Source organism: Mauremys reevesii, linkage group 10 (assembly GCF_016161935.1).
Source record: "Mauremys reevesii isolate NIE-2019 linkage group 10, ASM1616193v1, whole genome shotgun sequence".
NCBI lineage: Eukaryota > Metazoa > Chordata > Testudines > Geoemydidae > Mauremys > Mauremys reevesii.
The window spans coordinates 85269324-85293649 of record NC_052632.1 but is presented as its reverse complement, the minus strand read 5'-3'; the positions used below and the strand labels follow the sequence as shown (position 1 = coordinate 85293649).

At 38.7% G+C, this 24326-nt stretch overlaps 1 protein-coding gene across 7 annotated transcripts in view; it reads right to left on the bottom strand.

The window, feature by feature from the left end:
- Positions 1 to 1716: 1716 nt before the first annotated feature.
- Positions 1717 to 24326, bottom strand: part of UNKL (unk like zinc finger) — a 137547-nt gene continuing 114937 nt past the window's right edge. For 4 of the 7 annotated variants that reach the window (XM_039492390.1, XM_039492383.1, XM_039492387.1 and 1 more), the window contains 5 exons: positions 14517 to 14609; positions 11386 to 11616; positions 10201 to 10403; positions 8104 to 8358; positions 1718 to 4493 (listed from right to left, as the gene is read on the bottom strand). In XM_039492390.1, the coding sequence (XP_039348324.1) occupies positions 4320 to 4493; positions 8104 to 8358; positions 10201 to 10403; positions 11386 to 11616; positions 14517 to 14609 (956 nt within the window). In that variant the 3' untranslated portion in view covers positions 1718 to 4319. Of the gene's footprint in view, positions 4494 to 7799; positions 7918 to 8103; positions 8359 to 10200; positions 10404 to 11385; positions 11617 to 14516; positions 14610 to 24326 lie in introns of those variants that run through there. The other 3 variants (XM_039492389.1, XM_039492384.1, XM_039492386.1) reach the window with 3 other exon arrangements.

Sequence of the window (24326 nt, the reverse complement as noted above, 5' to 3'; positions counted from 1 at the left end):
TAAGATGCAGCTTGGGATCTATCTGAATTTAGAACTTTCTGTTAAATTACAGTTCTTGACTTTAAAACCCTGAGAAAATGTAATTTTCATCTATTACACCCCAGGTCATTAAGAAACGTTAATGGCATTCACATAAAAGTATAATACTTTTACATAAATGTACATGATAACTTGGTCAAACTGTCTTCAAACACTAGAATGAAACTAACAGAGTGTATTTTATCTTTATATAATTTGCTCATCTAAAAATTACAATATTATATTCTTGCTCAAATATATTTTTAGTGCATCTACATAGTGTTTGTATCACCAGGACAAAACTTCACAAATGTAAATATTTCCTTTGTAGTAATTTTCATTAAAGTACAACTGCTAATTTATGCTGCATATATTTCATTATCCTGGATTTAAAAGTATCACTGTAAAAGTGTATCCAATAATTCTTAATTTTTAAGTAGCTGAAGTTAATCTGTAAAAAGAAAAGTTAATAAGACCTTGCTTATAATTCCTCAGGGAATGGTCTTGGAAAATAATTATAGCATTTTTTTATGTGAATGCTACATGTGGTTCATGTAACTACCTAACAATATTTCCACAAGGTAACAAGCAACACGCTGTTCACTCTGGGAATTTTACTCATAGGTAACACTTCTTTGGTCTATCTTTTTTCTTCAAGACTCAAATTTAGATCTGTCCAAAAGCCAACTCAACTGCTCCCAGGATATATTTATAATTTTTTTCCACAGCAATACACAGCTATGTAATCATTCTCAACATTAATTATGTAACATACAAATGCTAAAAAATTGAAAAAATTACCCAATAATTAGTTGATTTCATCTAAAAAGACAGTATGTGCGAACTGTGCACATTAATGTGACAATTTACTTTGCCCTTCTGTTAAAACTCGTTTGTAAATTGAAAAGCATCAGCTAGAGATTTAAAAAACCTCCTATTACAAAAAGAAAAGACCAAAGAAAAGGTCCTAGGATGATACACAAACACACAGTAATGTATATAAAGAACTATAAACTGTGACGAGTACAGTAACTCCTCACTTAATGTCATCCTGCTTAACGTTGTTTCAAAGTTATGTCGCTGCTCAATTAGGGAACACACTCGTTTAAAGTTGTGCAATGCTCCCTTATAACATCGTTTGGCTGGAAGAGCAGCGACTTTACAAGGGAGCATTACACAAGTTCCTCTTCTCCGCCTCCTCCCCCTCCCTCCCAGCGCTGCGTCTCCATCCCTCCCCCTCCCTCTCAGAAAGTCCTAAGCACAAAGTGCTGGGAGGAAGGGGGGAGTGGGGATGTGCCATGTCTCCGCTCCTCCCCCTCCCTCCCAGAAAGTCCTAAGTGCCGTCAAACAGCTGTTTGGGGGCGCTTAGGACTTTCGGCGTGGGGGGAGGAGCAGGGATGTGGTGTGCTCTGGAGAGGAGGTGGAGTGGGGGTGGGAAGAGGTGGGCCTGGAGTGGAGCAGGGACAGGAAGAGGCGAGCCTGGAGCATTCCCAGCAAAGTCAGCACCTGTTCTTCTCTGGGGAAGCTGCTGCTGCGAAAGTGCTTCCTAGCATCCTTGCCTGCAGCAGGCTGTGCCTGTGTGGGTAAGCTAGGGGCACTTCCCAACCACAGTACAGTACTGTACAGTATATAATGCCTTTTGTCTGCCCCCAAAAAATTTCCTTGGAATCTAACCCCCTGCATTTACATTAAATCTTATGGGAAAATTGGATTCGTTTAACATTGTTTCACTTAAAGTTGCATTTTTCAGGAACATAACTACAACTCCCCACTCCCCCCTTCCTTAAGTAGTACAAAAATATTTCAAAATTTCTTAAGTAATGAACTGAACATTGACACATATGGCCACATTTCAATCTAATTTGGATTTATTTCACTAAAATCTGCTAAGAATGTTAGTTAACTATGTTAGCAAAGAGCTAGAGAATGTTGTTCCACATTCTATAATGGATGTAATAAACCACTGTCTGATATCAATTGCATTCTTTAAAACATTTAAAATAATTTATTCCTATAGTACACCACTTTCTAATTTGGTCACTGATAAAAATTCTTACCTACTCACTTTTAGTCCAAAACGTTGTTAATGTTCAAAAAAACTCTTTGGCAAAGACTCCACAAGTGTAGAAGTCCATTAATACTCACAGCAAAGCATAGTGATTCAAAGTGCCACTAAAAAAAAAATGTAAACTGGTTCTACTTCTATGATAACAGAATCATCTTTCAGGAGACAAATATATTGTATATTGAAATACTTTATTACTTATTTCATTTTCAGCAATGTTGAGAGAAAACATTAAAAATTATGTGAAAAATGCATCAGGCCATATTATGAAACTCAACCTTAAAACCTGTTTTAAAATGTTCTACAATTATCTTCAGACTATTGTGTTTGTAAATTACTTTTAAGAGCTCCTGTTCCAAATGTAAATCCATCATGGGTTTTATCTTCCCTCCCTCATTCTCAAAAGATCTCCATGTTCTCACAGTTTGATAGAACAAGGTAATGATGATTCTGTAGATTTTATTTTTACAATAAATGTAATCTTATGTGCTTGTTTCTGCTAACTCAAGGCCTAGTTCAAAGTCTGTATAAATCAATGAAAGCACATTGACTTTAGGGGGTTTTGGATTGGGCTCTGAATTCTTTAAACACTGATACAAAGCTCAAAGATATTTTTCAAGATCATAAATACAAATTAGCATATATCTTGTTTCTATTGCAATGCATCTGAACAAACTTCAGAAATAATTAAACTCTTTGCTGGTCATATGAATGCACTTCTTGTTCATTAATGTATTAATTAATAGGAATATACACATTATGTAACACAGTGGTAGGTCATTTGAATGTAAGCTGTACTTGTGTCATACCTGTATTTAACGGGAAAGAAAAGTAACACCACAGGTAACTCTTCCCTACAAGAATAGTTAACTTTAAGGAAAGTAACAAGATAGTGTTAAGATACAATAATCAACTTCTCCTAAACTGCATTAATCATCAGCATTAAATATGGACAACAGCTTTTTAAAAAAATCATTACAACAAAGCACCATTGTCTGAAAAAATATTTAAATAATTTTAGCGCTAAACCCAAAGGTGTATTGTATTTATTTATGTAAAAACAAAACCTAGTATCTTTCGTCCATTGCAAGGTATTATTTTGAAATTGTATTACAGAAAGTTGAGAATTTTAATTATCATCAATTGTCCTGTACAGAATTAGGTGGTATAAATTGTTTGCAAACTGTTTCCTTCACATATTTTGCAATTTTATTGGGTGAAAGGCACAGGCACTTGGTAAAAGTGGCTATGGATTATATCAATTCATGATATGTAATCACACAGATTAGGAGTTATACAAATGCTTTCATTAAGACTACAAAAATCCAACTTGGGGCAATATGCAAATGCACAGTGGTTTAAGAAAACTGGTTTGTTTCACAAAATAAAAAAAGTATTTGAATATTTACGCATGTGTCTCTTTCAATGTCACTCTCTGCTAGTATACTTATAAATACTATTAGTTTGCAGTTGACTTAAACTGTAAAAATTCTAGGCAAGTTCTCATTTATATGTAACTGTTCATTTAGTAACTACTAAAACCAAAAAATGAAATTTAACTATACTATACTATCATAATATGATTTAACAGTAAATCTGATATAAATATTTTAAGTTCACAGTACACACGCAAAGCTTCATACCGCATATTAAAAAAATAAACATTAAAACCTAGAAAGCAGGTTAAACCAATTTATAACAATCTCTAACAAAAAACAGTTAGCAAAGTGCTTTTACAGGAATCAAATTTCTTCAAATAATCAAGTAAACAGTAGTGTTAGACTGATTCAGAAATACTGGCAAAGGATTACAGCACACCATAAACATGGTGAGGGGTAAGGTCCTCCCATCAAGAAGTATTGTATTTACATGAGTGTCTTACATTAATGCTAATGGAAGGCACGGACATAAATTCCCCAATTCATGCATTGTGAGTACACACCTGTAAGAAGTGATTATGCTGTAAGTGAACCTGAGTAGCTTGTGCACCGGGAATGTAAGTGGAAAACTGAAAAGGGCAGGTGGGGAAAGAAATAACCATGGAACTTTAGAACTTAATTAATAGAATTCAATACATAAAGGCAGCCAAACCACATTTCCTATAGTAAAAATAACTAAAATATCTTATAAGGTCAAAATGGAGATCAGTCTAGCACTAGTAAATGGATTAATTACTACAGATATAATTCTTATCTAAAATACCAGAACATAATATATATTTAGTTAATTAACATGATTATAAGTACCATGACTTTTCATCACCATTTCTTTTTTTCGTCTTGCAGCAAGGACATTCCTGTTTAGCTGCACAGTGTTCACAAAGTACATAATGCTGACATGGCTGCAGGATTACACTACGGTCATGTTCTTGGCATACAACACACTTCTTTGAATGAAGTTGGAAAATTACCTGTAGAAAGAAAATTGCTCTCAATAAAAATTCCAGTATGTAAAGTCTCAGTGTCTGCTGTATCCATATTATTTGATAAATTCTTACTTCAATAACACTTAAGAATCTTCTGTTGGTACAATTAATAGCTAGTTCAAGCACCAGAACAAGGTAAACAGAACTGAGAATAGCCTATAAAGCAATAACATGTTCAGGAAGGACACAAGTGCAAAACAAACTGTGGCTCAAATTTTTCCCAGCAGAACCAAAACCTGGATGAGTAATACCAACCGAAACTCAGGCCAGGTCTACACTACGGACTTATATCACAATTACTACATCGCTTGGGGTACAAAAAATCCACAGCCCTGAGCAACATAGTTATACTGACCTAACAACCTCAAGCCCCTACTGGGGACTTGGATTAACTATGCTGACAGGAGAAGCTCTCCCATCGGCATAGGAGCATCTTCACTAAAGTGATAGAGTGACACAGCTGCACCACCGTATTGCTGTACATGAAGACAAGCTCTAAAACTGAGAAGACTGAGCATTTGTCCTTTTGAGAGGTTGGTCTGCCACTGTGAATATCGACAATTCAATCTGACACATTTCCTCACAATGCATGTAATTTGCATCAGTCAGAGTGGAGACCTCCTATATACACAACATAATACAAATCTGCTGATCAAGACTTTGGGGAAGCTATTATGCTGGCAAATAAATGTGGTTGCCACAGCAGAAGGATTAAAAAAAATAAATCTTTGACCTAATTGTTCTATGTAACTCCAACTGTCTTCCCTCTCACTTTACTGGTTGTAGATCATCATCCAAAGAAGGTGAGCTGTGAGTCTGAACTTGGTGAAGTGTGTGCTTATAAGCCACTGTGTTTATAATCTTTTGTTCTCAATTATCAAGTACTGCTAACCCACAGAGAGTAGTCTACAAGAATAACCCTCTTCTTCCTCAAAGCCCCTTGGAAACTCTGGTTCCACTGATGTCTGATACAAGACCATCAAAACAAGTTCCCAAAGTAAACAAAACTCTTCTTATCCCCTTTTTACTAGCACTAGCTTGTTTTGCTGATCTTGTCTACTCCTTGCTAGTGTTTGGTTAAGAACATAAGAATGGTCATACTGGTCAGACCAATGGCCCATCTATCCTGTCTCTAATAGTGGCAAGTGACAGCTGCTTCAGAGGTAATGAAAAGAGCAGGGCAATTTTGAGTGATCCATCTCCTGTCATCCAGACCCAGTCTCTGGCAATTGGAGGTTTAGGGACATTTGGAGCATGGGGTTGCATTACTGTCCATGTTGGCTAATAGCCATTTATGGACCCATCTTCAATAAATTTTTGAATCCAGTTATGCTTCTGGCCTTCATAACAGCCCATGGAACGAGTTCGACAGGTTGGCAGTGAATTATGTTTGTTTTAAGCCCACTGCCTGTTAATTTCATCAGGTGACTCCTAATTCTTGTGCTTACATGAAAGGGTAAATAAACACTTCCTTATTCACTTTCTCAACACCATTTGTGATTTTTATAGACCTCTATCATATCCCCCCTAAGTCATTACTTTTCTAAGATGAACAGGACCAGTTTCCTCCTATGGAAGCTGTTCTATACCCATAACTGTTTTTGTTGCCCTTCTCCGTACCTTTTTCCAGTTCTCACATCTTTTTTGAGATGGGGCAACCAGCATTGCTGACTGTATTCCAGAATACATGAATTTATATAACGGCATTATGATATTTTCTGTCTTATTATAAAGATTAAGATTCTGTCACATGTATTTTTACTATAAGTCAGGGACAGGTCGCAGACAATAAACAAAAATTCACAGAAACCCACAACCTGTCTGTGACTTTTACTAAAAATATCCTGTGTGGGGAGGGATTAATAGTTAGGAGTGCTGCTGGGGGCTGACCTCGAGCAGCTGCTCCAGCCCCAAGGGGGCTGACTCAATCCCATCCACTCCTTCAGATGCTGCTCTGGCTGCCACGGGGCTGACAGCTGCTCCAGCTCTGCCACTGCAAAAGTCACAGAGATCCCAGAAAGTCATGGAATCCAGGTGACCTCTGACAGAATCGTACCCTTACATATTATCTATCTCATTCCTAACATTGTTGGTTTTGTTTGTTTGTTTGTTTTTTCACTGCTGCTGCACAATGAACAGATGCTTTTAGAGAACTATCCATGATGACTCCAAGATCTTTCTTGAGTGGTAATAGCTAATTTAGACCCCATCATTTTGTATGTGTAGTTGTGACTGTCACCAATGTGCATTACTTTGCACTTATCAACATTGAATTTCACCTGCCATTTTGTCGCCCAGTTAGTCAGTTTAGTGAGATCCCTTTGCAACACTTCAGTGTTAGCTTTGGACTTAACTATTTTGAGTAATTTTGTATTGTCTGCAAATTTTGCCGTCTTACTGTTCATCCTGTTTGCCAGATCATTTATGAATACATTGAACAGCACAGGTCCAAGTACAGACTGAATCATGCTTGTCAACACCCTCAAAGAATTCTAATATATTGTAAAGGAAAAACATGCCTCACCAAAAGCTGTACTGAGTCTTCCCCATGTCATGTTTATCTATGTGTCTGATAATGTTGTTCTTTACAACAGTTTCAACCAATTTGCCCAGTTACGTCTCCATATTGGGTACATTTTCTTTTGTCAGATTTTTGAGCCGTCATTCATGAAGACAGTGGCTAATTCTTATTTATGTTCTTCAGACATTTCAGTGTTGGGGGTCAAAGGGCATAAAATATATATAACTTTTGTTCAGATTTTCTTTAGAATTTTTTAAGTGGAAGTCTGAAATTGTGTTCTGGCTGCCATATCCTCTGTTCATCTCAGGATTTCATCCAAAAACTTTAATAGTCTTCTTTAGTTACATGGTAGAAAATGAAAAATTGGTTACAGTAGTCTGAAAAAAAGTTTGCTATGTTCTGTTTTCTGAGACGTGTGTAAGGTCACCAGACTTGCAGAAGAAAGACTGCATCTTTAAAATGTAATTGTTATCTGTGATTAGGCCATCTTCATATTGCTAAATTACAGATTATATATAGGCCAATTTTAAAAAAAGAGTAGCCTCTAATTTTGCACACATAATCAATTATAAGATCATACAAAGAGAGAGATCAGAAATGAACTAAACTAACCGCCGAGATAACAATATACCACTTGAAAGGAAAGCAATTTCTTGTTTTAAATTTATATTTACTTTACCATCACTAGCTGCCCACCTCACCTCTTCCACCCTAGTTTGCATGCAGAGATGTCAGTTTCTAAATAGGAGACTTCACTACACACTCTCCAGTTATTTAAAGCTCTTTATTTACATAGCTTCTCTTTAGTGCATTGTAGTTAAAAGCATGTTTTAATCTGTTTTTTTCTCACTGAAAGATATCTGAAGTTGCTTGCCATTCTTGTTACAGCTGAGCACCAAAATAAAAAAGAAAAAATCAGTTGCATTGGGAAAATTTAAACTATGGCATATTTCAGACCAAAATGGTATTTAGATTTAACATTATATCAGTTTGAAATGAAACTCTGAATCAGCAATACAATACTGTTAAACTGTCTATTTTAACGAACAATATCCACAGTACAGACACACTTACCCCATCTACTGTTTCTAAATCTAAACGCAGTTGGTTTTGTAAAGACTGAAGCTTTGGTAATGGTATCTTTTTTATATCGCCATAGCTTTTCATATGGAGAACTGTAGTGGACAGACACATATCAAACTGTTCCTGCAGCTTTTTACATTTATTTTCTAAGTCTTCTTTTTTCCGAAGAGCTAGTTTTTTGTCAGCATCTGCCACTTTAGCACGTTCCTTTGCCTCTTGGGCCTCTTTTTGCCATGCATCACATGCCTGGGACAAAAACATTTGCAGAAAGTTATAAAAGTATTTTGTAAACTAAGAACACAGGCGTAACTATAAAAGCCCTCAAGATACATGCAATACTTACCTTCAGCTACAATATGATCTTACTGTCCCCATCACTTTCCCTTATTCCCACCACCCATTGTTTATCACTTCCCTTTGTTTTTTGTCTTAACTTAGATGTTAAGCAAGAATGCCATATCTACTTGTCTGTAAGTCTCTATGCACATTTATGGAGCTGTATATATAAAAATAGGAATTGATCAGTTCATAATTTGATGGCAAAAGACAATAAAAACCTAAAAATACAGTATAGTAAAACTACTCTATTTATTAACTTTCAACAGCAGAAAAAATTAGAACTGTTGTGATCAGTGCAAATATGCCAGGAGATGGAAAAGAACAGAAAAAGCCCTTTACTACCCACCCTCAAATGCACCCGTGGAGAAGCCAGGCAGATGTTGACACTAGCATCCTGAGTGCTAGGGAGCTCGCTAAAATGTCCAGCTATGCCCCACAGCCCGAGCCATGTACTAGTTGTGTCCAATCTCACTCCAATCTGACACTAAACTGGGAGGAGTGGTAGATACGCTGGAGGGTAGGGATAGGATACAGAGGGACCTAGACAAATTAGAGGATTGGGCCAAAAGAAATCTGATGAGGTTCAACAAGGACAAGTGCAGAGTCCTGCACTTAGGACAGAAGAATCCCATGCAACGCTACTGTCTAGGGACCAAGTGACTAGGCAGCAGTTCTGCAGAAAAGGACCTAGGGGTTACAGTGGACGAGAAAATGGATATGAGTCAACAGTGTGCCCTTGTTGACAAGAAGGCTAACGGCATTTTGGGCTATATTAGTAGAAACACTGCCAGCAGATCGAGGGACGTGATCGTTCCCCTCTATTCGGCATTGGTGAGGCCTCATCTGGAGTACTGTGTCCAGTTTTGGGCCCCACACTACAAGAAGGATGTGGAAAAATTGGAGAGAGTCCAGCAGAGGGCAACAAAAATGATTAGGGGGCTGGAGCATATGACTTATGAGGAGAGGCTGAGGGAACTGGGATTATTTAGTCTGCAGAAGAGAAGGAAGGAAGGGGGATTTGATTGCTGATTTCAACTACCTGAAAGGGGGTTCCAAAGAGGTTGGATCTAGACTGTTCTCAGTGGTACCAGAAGACAGAACAAGGAGTAATGGTCTCAAGTTGCAGAGGGGGAGGTTTAGGTTGGACATTAGGAAAAACTTTTTCACTAGGAGGGTGGTGAAGCACTGGAATGGGTTACCTAAGGAGGTGGTGGAATCTCCTTCCTTAGAGGTTTTTAAGGTCAGGCTTGACAAAGCCCTGGCTGGGATGATTTAGTTGGGGATTGGTCCTGCTTTGAGCAGTGGGTTGGACTAGATGACCTCCTGAGGTCCCTTCCAACCCTGATATTCTATGATTCATTCCTGTATGCTACTGACATTCTGAAGCAGGTATTGGAGGGTAGACATGCCACCCGTTGCTGAAACAGCAGCAGCAGAGGTAACTGTTGAACATGCTCCATAAAGCCATTCTGTCTGTTTGTGTCTGTCTATAAAAGCAGAATGATTTAAGGGAAGTAACAAGTTGGATCTCTCTCAGCTGCTATTGATCAGTCTCCTTCATGCCTCCAGCACAATTTAGACATGAAAAGCCAGAATTCAGGATTAATGATTTGGTAAAATGGAATAAAACCCCTACATTCAAATTACAATTAAATATGCCTTGGTAAAAATAAAGACAATAAGAAAGTGATCTTATTAGAAGTTATTCAGGAAACAAACCTTAATTTAGTGTCACCGTCATTACTGTACCTGCTTTACTTGTTGCCAAGAATCTTCCCATCGTTTTATTTTTTGATTGGCATCATCAAGTTCCTGTCTAACATGAGCTAATTCACTTCCACTGGTGTTTGAGTTTGTTGAGGGTACAGTACTGCTGTTCAATATTGGGGATGGACTAGGAGAGAAACTCCCAGTTACGAAGTCCCAAATGCTCCCTGTAACACCATTTAAACCTGCCAAACATAGGACACAAAAATAAACATGCTGCACACCTCCAATAAAATGCACCACATGGGGAACTAGACAATTAGATAAAAGCACTAAGCAGTTATATTTTTTGAGCTGCAAGATATGTAATAACAGTTCCACATATGTTCAGAGATGCAGCATTAAGCAAAAGATTTTTTTAAAGTACTCAAAGCATTCCGGCAACCTCATTGTGTGTGGGTTTTGGTTTGTTTGCTTTCACAAAAAGCACAGCCCTGAAATGGGAACACTAGGAATCTCTTTCTATTCCAAAAAGTAGTTGTTGCCCCAAAATCTCATATTTTCAGCTTCAGCTCTCTCACATTCTCTGCTCTGGATTGTAATTCACACTATTTTTGTAGCTAGAATGTTCTCCAACTAAGGTGCCAAGTGCCCTCTCTTCTCTTTCAAATCCCTCTTTAAAACCCACCATTTCCAGGAATCCTTTGTTCCTTCCTCCATTGTCAATAATCTCTCCTCACTTTCCCTTCCCTGAACTTTGTCTTATGACTTATGTTTACTTTTCTGATTAGTCTTAGGCTATGTCTAAACTACACAGCTTTTAGCAACCCAGCTGTGTTGCTACAGCCATGCCGCTAAAACTTGCGCAGTATAGCCTCTGTTTGTCGGCTCTCCTGCCAACAAAGCGCTGTTCACACTGGTGCATGTCGTCGGCAAAACTTTTGTCTTTCAGGGTTGTTTCTTTTTTAAACACCTCTAAAAGACAAAAGTTTTGTCGTTCTATTGCCAGAGTAGACATAGCCTTAGATAGGAAGCTGTCTGAGGCATGAATCTCTTACTCTATTTGTAAAGAATAGGATAAATTACTTATTTATAACAATAATGAAACTTTGACTTCCAGATGAGAGATCACAGGAAAGGTAAACAGACTTCAGCTGAAAATCTATTTGACTTGCCATGGACTCCCTTTCTATTATACACAAAGGATTAACCATTCACATGACTTACCTAAAGAGTTATGAGAAGAGGCTGAAGTGCCTAACATACTATGTTCTGATTTCAAAGGCTGAGTCTGCTGTTGGTGAGGAGCCATAGTGGATGAAATAAAAGACTGAGACAACGACTGTGAAAGAGAACTGAGTGGAGAGGTTGAAAGGGAAGATGATGAATGTAAAGATGAGGAACGAGCAACAGAACCTGGAATATTGACAGGAGCTGAACTTCCCAGTAACCTTTGACCTATATAAAGAAAAATACATTTTTGAGTTACAAAGCAACACAGTAGGATTTCTCTAACCCCATCCTCATAGGAAAAGATTAATCAGTTATCTTACTTTTGTAAACAACCTGTATTATGTGTAAGTGCAGACACTATGCATGTTCAATCCCATGGCCCACTGAAGAGCCACTCAGCCCACCTCCCAAACATACACAAGAGGTTCCTATGATGAAAGAAAACTTGGCCCTTTGTAGAATTATTTCAGTAAAAATCTGAATAAGACTGGAAGACTTAATGCACCACATTCCAGAATGCCCTCCAAACAAAGATCTCAAAGTAATTTACAAACATTATAAAACTCAGCCTCACAATCCTCCATGTGAGGTACATAAGGAATTTGCAGGAATCACACCACTCATCACAAAGATGTAACCACCCCTAGCATGGAATACAGCAGACAGCAAAACTTAACCACAGTAAATAAGGAAGAATATCAGTAACAGGAGTTCAAGTAGGTACAATGTATTTGGCCAAGTTGGAATTTGGTTAGAACATTTGCAAGTAAAGCACTGAAATACCAAATGAGCATAAGGCAGAAATGCAGCCACTTAAACAGCAAAATAACTGTGTTTTTTCTGGAAGATGATGGTGAACCTCCATATTCCTCCATATTCCTCATTTTTTTTATAATCGTGATCTTACATATAAAGCATGCCTTCTAAGGTATCAGGGGAAAGTTTATGATCTGCTGAAAGTCATTTGTCTACCCTATGTGTATATCAATAATGCATATGAAGTTATGAGAATTGTGTTGTATGGTGGTCACTAAAACATGCTGTAAGTTGGGGAATCAAACAGACATTAGCTCCCCAGAGGCAACAGCAAGGAAAGTAGCCAACACCTGGGTGGGGTATCAATCAACTCATCAACAACCATTGTCCAGCAAGGGAGCTATGATGCAATGACTCAACTGCATGAGGCCACACTAGGGGAATTGCTCAGCCTTGCCTAGAGACTCAGCAAGGCCCATCCAGACATGCCTGGACTTGTGTTTTCCAAGCACATGGACTGAGGGTATAAAACAGAGTGGACACATACTGGGCCTTTTCTCCTGCCCCAACCTATGTTGCAAGCAACTAAGACACTGAGAAGAAGCCAAGATTCCAACAGAAGAGATTGGCCCAGGTTTAAGGAACAAACCTGTATATTAAGGACTGCAATATCCAGTGGGGTGAGAAACTGCTTAATCTAGATGTTGTGCAGTCTAACAGGGCTGAGAGTTTAGACTGCGTACTTATATTTTATTTCTTTTGGTAACTAACTGACTTTTTGCCTTTCACTTAATATCACTTAAAATCTATCTTTTATAGTCAATACATTTGTTTAACTGTTTATCTTTACCAGTAAGTTTGTATGAAGTGTGTGGCTAATCTCAGGTTTTGCAAAGGCTGGTGTATAACCACTTTCCATTGCTGAAGCGGTGAACCAATTAATAAATCTGCATTGCCCATCTTGAGCAGTGCAAGATGGTATATTCCTGAGGTACAGTGCTGGGAGCTGGGTGGATTTGGCTGGTGCCTTTCTCTGTGTGACTCATGAGTGGCTCTGGGAGCATTCATGCAATCTAGCCATCTGTGGGGCTCCACACGCTGTTGTGCTGAGTGATCACAACGCCTGGAGGGGCTTGCTGCTGGTCACTAGCAAGGCATTCTGAGAGACAGCCCAAGCTGGAGAAAGTTAAGGGGGCACAGCAGTCCCACAGTCCCAGGCTGTACCCCGGGGGGATCCCGTCACATTATGGTCAGGAGAGATCCTCTCCATGTTCCCGTCTCCATGGTAACTCAGTATTCGCACCACCAAAAGTTTGAGAAAGGCTCGGGGTAAATGTCAACAGAACATATGTGTGATAAGGAAACAGCCAGCATGGAGCAGGTTACCAATGCACTAATAAATTATTTTAATGTTGCTTTAGTTTCCTACTGCTCCATGGGGATGTTATGAAAACGTACCCTTATTTTCTTAGCAGTGTGTTGTTTCGAAATGCATGACAAATTAAATATTTCATAAAACTACAATGGCTCAGTTTAACTTCCTATTTTTCCATTCTTTTTCTCCTTCCTTTTCTGCTTTCATCTAGAAAGGATGGAATTTTTAAACTTTCTTCCTTGATGTTTTTCTCCCCTTCATCCTTCCTCCTAAGTTCTCTACCCCAATACTGCTCTTCCTCTGTGTTGTCTCTTCCTCTCCTTTCTCAGAACAGGCCAACTGGATGAAGTATTCTCTCTCAGTTCTAAGCAGGAAAGCAAATAATGTAGAGGAAAATGTAGGTAGCCGGGAGTGAGCACTGTAAAACAAAGCTAGTCAGACCTTCAAATTAACTGGTCATTCCTTCTTTCAAATATGATTATTTTACTCATTTAATTCTTTGCATTGTTTCCTTTTAGTCACTCATTAAGGAAAAACAGAATCAACTTTTTTTAAATCAAGATGTTCAGGTCCTGCTTATTTTGAACACTGCCTCTGCCTCTGATGAATCTCAATGTAACTCATAATCCTTGCACATATAATACAAACAGGAAGTTTAAAATATAAGGGAGCCAAGGTCTTGATTTTCCTGAGAAAGATACTGAACTTGGGACTGAGTTGGAAAATGAGTTTTCATTAAAGCAATCTAGTTCAAATTTTCTTCACTAAATAGACTTGTAGAATAATAGTCAAAGTTTCTGAATCTGAAACTGGATCCATGCAGGCAGAGTCAATTGCCAGATCAAGGCCAAAGTTTACAGTATGACTGTCCACAACATTATGAGTTGCTATGTGAGTCTCAGCTGTAAGATAAATCTTCTGAAGAGTCTGATAGGGAAGAAAATACTTTAAATAAATAATGAAAATGGATAACTTTTGTAAACTGAGTTCTTACTTGTTAATCCAAGGTCACTGTTTTCTTGATCTTCTAATTCTTTATCTAAGGATGCAACATTTATATCACTAAAATGTAGATCTAAAGCAGAACCTGTTAAATAAAATATCATGTTAATGAAAATGTATCTTGAATTATTGATAAAACTGTTATGTTTCCTGGAACTTCACAATATTATCTGGACCGTTATTATTATTATTTCTATTACAGTCATGCCTAGAGGACCCTAGAACCTAGATCAGGACCCCATTGTAGGTACTGTAGAGACACATAATAAAGGAAAGTCTCTGGCTCTTGTGAGACAATGATTTTGCCTCTCGTCTACTAGAAATGTTTTAGTGTGTTAATCAAGTAGTGCATGAAGGTGGGGAGGTCGGGGAGAGAGAGAGACACTCTGTTATGGATTAGAAATTAAGAAAGAGAGAAAAAAGAGTAGTTAATCCTGCTGGGAAAGGATTAAACACATGCACTTGTCACCACACCTGAATATATGAGAGGGGGCACTGGTACTCTGGGGCTGAACAGTCCTGATGGAGGAACAGTCCTATCACCAACCAAGTCCGGTGACAATGTTTGAACTGAAATTTGTGATATTTTATGTCTATGTAAATGAAGCCAAATGGAAGAGGATGAGTTCAGTTTGCAGTCTTATGGACTGTATTTCTACAGGAGGTTGGGAAAAGCATTTGTTCACATCACCACCAGACCTTCCACTGTAAGATGAAAGAGAATGCATTTTGGTGTACAATGAAGTTGGATGCCAAACCTTGGAGTTTGTCCAATGTCACTCCTCCAGAGATGTATCCACTTTATGGGCAGTTTATGGGCATAAGGCAGCAAGACAGTCGTTTCCATGTATTAACAGCTGGATTCTACTTCTACGAGTAGTTACTTCACTCAAATTATTGCAGGTAACTCAGTAAAAGAAGCCTGCCCCTTCAGTGTATTGTTTGTTACATTCACTGCTTTCTCTATACCTGGGTAATTAATTATTGTTTGTCATGGTCCAAATTTCTTGGTCAAGGTATAACTAAGGTCCAGAATCCAGAGAAAATAATACAAAAACAACAATAATGATAATAAATTCATGGAAGCCCATGACCTGTCTCTAATTTTTATTAAAAATACCCAAGGGGAGGGGAAGAGACTAACAGTCTCCGTCCTGCTGCCGAGGGCTGATGGCTGGCCGCTGCTCCGGCCACCAGCTGCTGCTCTAACGGCCAGTTGCTGAAGCCGAAGAAGTCATGGAGGTCTGTTAAAGTCACAGAATCCATGACAACCATGACAAAATTGTGTCCTTAATAATAAATAATAATAATAGTAAGTAAATAAAATTTTTTACAGTCTGTTCAAAAGCGTCTGGCAGTCCGGATTTGGCCGGAGGTCTGCCTATTGACTACCCCTGTTTTATAGTATCTCTGTGAGTAGCGCTGGAAAAGATGGACATAAAATAAGGGGAAATCATCAAGCTGTAAAAATCAGGTTGTTGTCTCTCTTCCCACTCATCTTTTTCCTGAATTCTCTCCCCCCCCAGCTATATTTCATTTATCTCAGATAAATTCATGCTTTGGATATCTCTGACTTGAGGGAAGTAGACGGTCTGGGGCATTATATACACAGCACAATTAGGAAAAATTTTGCTTCCTTGGTTCCTGATAGGTAGCATCATCATGGTGCTTTGTCTCATTGACTACAAAGGGAGGAGAAGGAACTATGGCAAACAGAATTACTGTAACTAACATTTCTTTCCAGATTCTAAAAGATCTCATCATTTCCCTGGTCATCAATGTACATTTTCCTTTGATTATGCTGTCTTTCTTTGAGAATGCACCACAATTAATTTACCCTCCCCCCCATGCAGTCTCAAGCTAAAAATAAGTTTATTTACAATCCTGAAAAAAGATTACATTAAAACAGTATATCACACAGCTTCACAATTCCACCTAATGGGCAGGTAGAATGAGTGTTATACAAAAAATTCATTTTAGAAAATCTCACAAACTAAAAGTCCAGCCTTGTCCTTCCTTAACTTCCTTGACTAAGAACTCTAGGTTCAAATCAGCATCTAAGCCCTCATGCTTCCTTCTCTCTCCCTCCTTTCTCATCTCACTTACCCCGGACTCCATACAAATAGGCTCTATTCCACTTTGGATCGTAAAGAGTCTCTTTTTGAACTCCCAAGTGTTATCTGGCATTAGCTAAGATACTATTAATGCCCTTCCTCTTAAACAGCAAGAAGGCCAGCTCCTGGGTCGTCTTTATCAGTTTTCAACTACTTCTGATCATGTTTTCCTGCTTTATTGTCCCCTAAGACGCACAAAAACATAACTTTAATATCAGAGGGGAGCCATGTTAGTCTGGATCTATAAAAGCAGCAAAGAGTCCTGTGGCACCTTATAGACTAACAGACGTATTGGAGCATGAGCTTTCGTGGGTGAATACCCACTTCGTCGGATGCATGTCATCATAACTTTAATAGTTCTATTAACTGGACCCCAGTTAGCAATTTCAGTGCACCATTTCCCCAAAAAGAAATACAATCACTCAACAAAAAACAGAATTATTACATGCAAAAAAATTACTTATTTCTGTCAAATAGGAATTCCTTTGTGTTCTTTTCCATTCATTACAAAGCATTAAGAAAAATTTTCTGAAAGTGAGCAATATTAGGTTGTAGAACACAGTTTCCCTGGAGAGCTGGTGAAAAGGCCATCACTTGAGACTTTTAAAAATAAGCAAGACTAAACACTAGAAAATGATTGTGCGGAATAATCTTGCACTGACATCCTAGAAATAATCCAACTAGTCTTTTCCATTTCTAACTTTTATGTTCTCATAATTTTCTGTAATCTTTTTGCTGAAATTTAAAGACTTCCTGTAGCACATTGAATCTATGCTATTATTGAGCCCCAGATCCAGGATGTTTTCTTTACATAATGCATTTTATATATAAAACAGTCTTATCTTCTTGCCTTAAAAAACAAAAGTCTGAGAAAGTAGATAAATATAATAAAAAAAGAAAATTCTGCCGCACTGTTACACCTGCAGAATTTCACAAATGTATCTACCAAGACTTCTAAAACCTCAGGCACATTCTTAAATATTAATAAGAATTAATTATTGACAGCTGAGGCAAAATGCATCACTTGTTGCCTCATGTACAGCAGTTTGAAGTGTCCACCTGTTGCTAACATCTCAATGGAACATGAGTACCTGAAAAGAATGAAGCAACAAAGAAATAGGATGTCAGTCTTCAGAAAATAGTTATACAATAGGTTACAGGGGAGATTTTCAAAAGGCACAAATGACAGTTAGGGACCTAGTTCCCATTTTTGCCTTTGAAAATCTCTTTCACATAAACACAGAACAATACTGTTCTTAGTCAAGATACATGTAGCAGAAGTTGCTTAATTGGGGTGGCCTATTGTAACAGAATACACCCCTATATTTACACCCTACACACTACTGTAATAATCTTTGTATAAAATATGCTTTGTAAGGTATCATTTGAAAAAACTAACTCTTAATAATATCATGGTAAAATGTATGTAACAACATTATATGTAAAGTTAAGAACATAAGCTTCAATCATGACTGAAGTGTATTTACCAGACAAATCTGGGGAGTGGGTAAACCTGTTTCTCAAAGACAAAGGACAAGATGACACCTAGTCAGGTGTCATCAAAGCTGATGGGCCATCACTTATCAAGTGGCCACTCTTTGTCAAGGAAAGGGTGCAGAAAGAAGTAGTTACTCACCTTGTGCAGTAACAATGGTTTTTTGAGATGTGTGTTCCTATGGGTGCTCCATTGTAGGTGTGCTTGTGTCCCTGTGCTGCTGATCGGAGAACTTTGGTAGCATTAAATATATGGAGATATACCCATCTCATAGAGCTGGAAGGGACCCCCAAAGGTCATTGAGTCCAGCCCCCTGCCTTCACTAGCAGGACCAAGTACTGATTTTGCCCCAGATCCCTAAGTGGCCTCCTCAAGGATTGAACTCACAACCCTGGGTTTAGCAGGCCAATGCTCAAACTACTGAGCTATCCCTCTCCCCATTAGGCCCACACATAAGCTTTCCCTCCTTGTGCTGCACCATGAGGCTAGTCAGCATGCACAAGCTAACCCCCTTCAGTTCCTCCTCTACTGCAGTGTAACTGACAAAAACTCAGAAGTAGAGGGGGAGGAGGATGGGTTGTGGAGCACCCATAGGGACACACATCTCGAAGAACTGTCATTAATGTACAAGATGAGTGATGTCTTGAGTAATGGAGCACCCTAGCAGTACCCCTTCCGGAGGGCTGGGACTTCGGAATCAGGTCAGTAACAGATGACAGCACAGTGGAGCTGAAGATGGCATCAGAGGCGGAGTCTTCAGTAATCGCAAAGTGTTCTGCGAAAGTGTGGCTTGACACTCATGTCACTGCTCTACAAATCTCTGAGACAGGGATATTCTTGAAGAAGGCAATGGATGAGGAGATCGACCTCATGGAGTGTGTACAAATAGAGTCTGGAGGGATCATGTTGTGAACTTGGTAACACTGTCTGATGCAATTCAAGACCCATTTGGAGAGTCTTTCGGCTGATATTGCTGAGGAAGAGTCTAAGGGACTTCCTGAAGGCCTTTGTCCTGTCCAGACAGAAGGCCAGGGCTCTCCTAACATCTAAAGTATGCAGTATAGCCTTTCTGTTGTCCTGGTGAGGTTTGGGTAAAAGATTGGAAGGTGAATCAATTGATTCATGTGAAACGGAGAGGTTACCTGAGATGTTGCACCCCATAATGCTTTATAGAAATATGCTTATGAATGTAAATATGACATAACTGAAATGTGTTTTATGCTAGATATGCCATGTAACATATCTGTGGAAAGGTTATGTTCTTCTGCATGTATTCATCCTATTTGTATGAATGTATCATTCTTGTATCTGAAACTAGAAATATGAAATATAACTCTGAGGTCTTATTGTAATTATGCGAAGTGTGGGCCATTAATGGTGGCTTGGAATCTTAATGGCTCCCATTAACCAGGACAATTGGTTGTAAATGGCTCTGTTTACTTGCAAGTCTTCCTGTATACCTGTGTGCTGGCAAGTGGGTAATGAAGTCTTACAGTGACATGTGATCATGTCACCTGAACTGGAATCCATCTTTAACCTGGTGCTTTTCCATTTAGGAGGAGGGGTGGGAACCCAGAGAGGGACAAAGGATTCCTGCTTTGTGCAAAATATATATAAGGGGGTGGAACAGAACAAAGGAGGCTGTAGTCATGAGAAATCCCCTAGCTACCACCTGAGCTGGAACAAGGACTGTACCGGGGAAAGGATTGGGCCCAGACTAAGAAGGAGTCCACTCTGTACAAGAAGCTTATTGAAACATCTCTGAGGGTGAAATTTTATCTGTATTCAGTTTTCTGCTATATCAGGCTTAGACTTGCATGTTTTATTTTATTTTGCTTGGTAATTTACTTTGTTCTGTCTGTTATTACTTGGAACCACTTAAATCCTAGTTTTATATTTAATAAAATCACCTTTTACTTATTAATTAACCCAGAGCAAGTATTAATACCTGGGGGAGAAAACAGCTGTGCATCTCTCTCTATTGGTGTTACAGAGGGCGAACAATTTACGAGTTTACCCTGTATAAGCTTTATACAGGGTAAAAAGGATTTATTTGGAGTTTGGATCCCATTGGGGGCTGGGTATTTGAGTGCTGGAGACAGGAGCACTTCTTAAGCTGTTTTCAGTTAAGCCTGCAGCTTGTAAGGGAATGTGGTTCAGACTTGGAACTGTGTTTGCAGCAGGCAAGCGTGTCTGGCTCAAACAAGGCAAGGTACTGAAGTCCCAAGCTGGCAGGGAAAATGGGCTCAGAGGTAGTCTAGGCACATCAGGTGGCAGTCCCAAAGGGGCTTCTGTGATCCAACCTGTCACATTACCTTTGGGATGAATTTTGGATGCAGCCTGATCTGGGGGATGGCGTGGATTGCACCCTCAGCCTATTTACAGATGACACTAAACTGGGAGGAGTGGTAGATATGCTGGAGGGTAGGGATAGGATACAGAGGGACCTAGACAAATTAGAGGATTGGGCCAAAAGAAATCTGATGAGGTTCAACAAGGACAAGTGCAGAGTCCTGCACTTAGGACAGAAGAATCCCATGCACTGCTACAGGTAATAAAGGTAATAATTGGAGATATACCAATCTCCTAGAACTGGAAGGGACCTTGAAAGGTCATCTAGTCCAGCCCCTGCCTTCACTAGCAAGACCAATTTTTGCCCCAGATCCCTAAGTGGCCTCCTCAAGGATTGAACTCACAACCCTGGGTTTAGCAGGCCAATGCTCAAACCACTGAGCTATCCCTCCCCCCAGACTAGGCACCGAGTGGCTAGGCAGCAGTTCTGCAGAAAAGGACCTAGGGGTTACAGTGGACGAGAAGCTGGATATGAGTCAACAGTGTGCCCTTGTTGACAAGAAGGCTAACAGCATTTTGGGTTGTATAAGTAGGAGCATTGCCAGCAGACTGAGGGACATGATCATTCCCCTCCATTCGGCATTGGTCAGGCCTCATCTGGAGTGCTGTGTCCCGTTTTGGGCCCCACACTACAAGAAGGATGTGGAAAAATTGGAAAGAGTCCAGCAGAGGGCAACAAACATGATTAGGGGGCTGGGACACATGACTTATGAGGAGAGGCTGAGGGAACTGGGATTATTTAGTCTGTAGAAGAGAAGAATGGAGGGGGGGATTTGACAGCTGCTTTCAACTTCCTGAAAGGGGGTTCCAAAGAGGATGGATCTAGACTGTTCTCAGTGGTACCAGATGACAGAACAAGGAGTAATGGTCTCAAGTTGCAGTGGGGCAGGTTTAGATTGGATATTAGGAAAAACTTTTTCAATAGGAGGGTGGTGAAGCACTGGAATGGGTTACTTAGGGAGTTGGTGGAATATCCTTCTTTAGAAGTTTTTATGGTCAGGCTTCACAAAGCTCTGTCTGGGATGATTTAGTTGGGGATTGGATTGCAGTTGGACTAGATGACCTCCTGAGGTCTCTTCCAACCCTGATATTCTATGATTCTATTAAACCTCTTTGTCGTTAAATCTTTTTTTGTTCTCTAAATCCGTGTGAGTAACTCCATTTAAGATGGCAAGTTGTTGTATATTGTTTCCTTACAGGGACAACAGACCTTTGTTATGTGAACTGCTTAGGAGAGGGCTGGACAAGCGCAGTGCAGAATATACATTTTGGGGGAGAAAATCTGGGACTGAGAGTGTGTTGGGGTCACTCTGCGTGTAGTAACTAAGACTGGTGGAAGCCAGAGTGTGACTGAAGTGTGCTGGCAGGCTGCAGCTATACAGATCCTCAGGGCATGACTTGCTCGCAGGAAGGCTGTTTGTGAGAGCCCAGGTGGGAGCTACATCAGAAAGGCATTGTAAGGCATCCAAGGTTGCAGGGCAGGGCTGACAGTCCCTCAGTGGTCTGGATTCCACTGAGAAAGGAATCCTACTGTCATGTTTCAGTGAATTTTCTATTTTCCAAAGATAGTGCCAGTAAAGCTTAGACGTTCCACAACAGATTCTGCAGAGATCAGAAATTCTGCATTGAACAAGAAATCCCAGTTATATTCAGTGGGAAGGACCGTATCTTATTTCTCAATTAACCAACATTATTACTGTTCCTACTAAGCAGCAATTCTTCCCAGGTGAAGAACACTGGAAATTAGTTCCCTCAGAAGCATTCCTATTAAGTGGATTTTCCTGACTGGGGCTAAGTTAAAGAGAGTGCATTCTATATTTTAATTTTTCCCAGTATATAAAAAAGTATAATACATGCACCTGTGCATTATTAAAAAACATAAAGCAGAATACCATGATGTGCTGCAGTGTCATCCAAAGCTACAAGTACTCATCTTTCATGTAAATTACTTAGGGTGGATTTTACAGATATTATTGTTCATAAACTGCAAATACTGAATATGCACAGCAATTATTCCTCGAAGTTTAATCACTTGGCTAGTTTAATATTTCCCCCTCAAAATACCAAAAGGAATTAGAGGAAGATAATGAACCCTAATTATCCATATTTGATTGAATTTTTTTGTTAAATTAGAATAGTAACCAAACCACCCTAATCTTGCAAGGTTTCAGAGACAGAGGCAAGAAGATGTTATATTTATATAATTTACAACTTTTAGTTTAAAATCAAAATCACTCAAAGTTAGAGCTTTGTGGCAAACACCAGCATAAAGCACACTGGGGTAGGGCCAAGTTACATATCACTTAAATAACTGGGTTTTCTAATGGGTTGTCTTGACAGTGACAGAAATAGAGCACATTATTTTCACTGCACTCATACACATACACACAAGGCATAGCTATCACAACTCCGGCAATTATATTCACACATGCCAGTAATTCAAGAGGCTACGTCCTTGCTTTAGAGAGAGAAAAGGCAATAAATCACTGTAAATACACCAATGTATGCATAAAAGGGATCCCAGTTAGCCCAATTTTACTGATTCTGTTAACAGAAACAGTTGAAACTGCAGTACATCTTTTTATATATGCAAAAACACACACACCATAAGAATATTTTACAGTAAGAGAAGCAACATTCTGCTTACCTCAATACCTAATTCAACTGGAACATCAAAAATAATCAAACACAGTATATCATGAAAAACCCAGATTTGTCATTGCATTTTGCAACATCTGCCCAACTTCTCATGTCATTAAAGTATTATTGAAAATAAAATATAGCATTTTAAAATGTTGCTCAATTTTGATCTTTTTAATATTTTAATTTTTAAATTAAAGCGAATTTACTACACTGGAATGTATTTTACTGTCATATTAATAACATTACATTACATCCAACCAACCAAAATATTTCAGCTAGAATATCTTTCTTAGTAAAATATGATTTACTTGAATATTGCCAAATTTAAACACTGGTTATAAAAACAGTTAAATTATATTTCTATTACTTTTATTTTAAAATAATTAAAAATAAGACTGACCAGGATTTGCAATCTTAAACCATTTGCAATTTAAGAATAGCTTAAAATCACTTATTTTCAGTTGTATCTCAGAGCTCATTAAATAAGTTTTTTTAGAAAAAACAACTATGCACTTATTATAAAGTCGGTGAAAACATCTTCCATTTAATATTCTTCATTGATTTCTCTATGGAAAGAAATCAGATGCCTAACTTACCCTCTCGGTAAGTGCTGACTCACTTGTCTGCAGTCTCCTGGTCTCTGGTACATACCAATTTAAACAGAATTGTTCAGCTGCACCAGCTAATCACAGCAACTCCCTAATCACATGCCCTAAGCCACAGAATCTGCCAATGAATGCAATATGCAGTGTGCCTGTAGCAATGTTGGTCCCACGATATTAGAGACTAGGTGGGTGAGATAATATCTTTTACTGAACCAACTTCTGTTGGTGAGAGAGAGAAGCTTTCAACCTTACACAGAGTTGAAGAATCAGCTTGTCTCTCTCTTGTATTACCTCACCCACCTTGTCTCTCTAATTAATGCAATACACTGTTCCTATTCTATCACATTATACAACAGCCATATAGGCAGTTCTTCATGAATGTGTATTTACTCTGAAAAGAATGTAATGCATTTAGAAAACAAATGAATAATGTCTATAAAGGTTATATACTTTTGTGGATGAGTGGAACATAAAGTTAAAAACGATAAAGAATGCTTTGTTTTCAAAAATACCCAATTTACAACAAAACAATTGTGAATACTCTGAGCTGTTAACTTATACATAGAGATACAGTTTTTCACTTATAAAAGTAA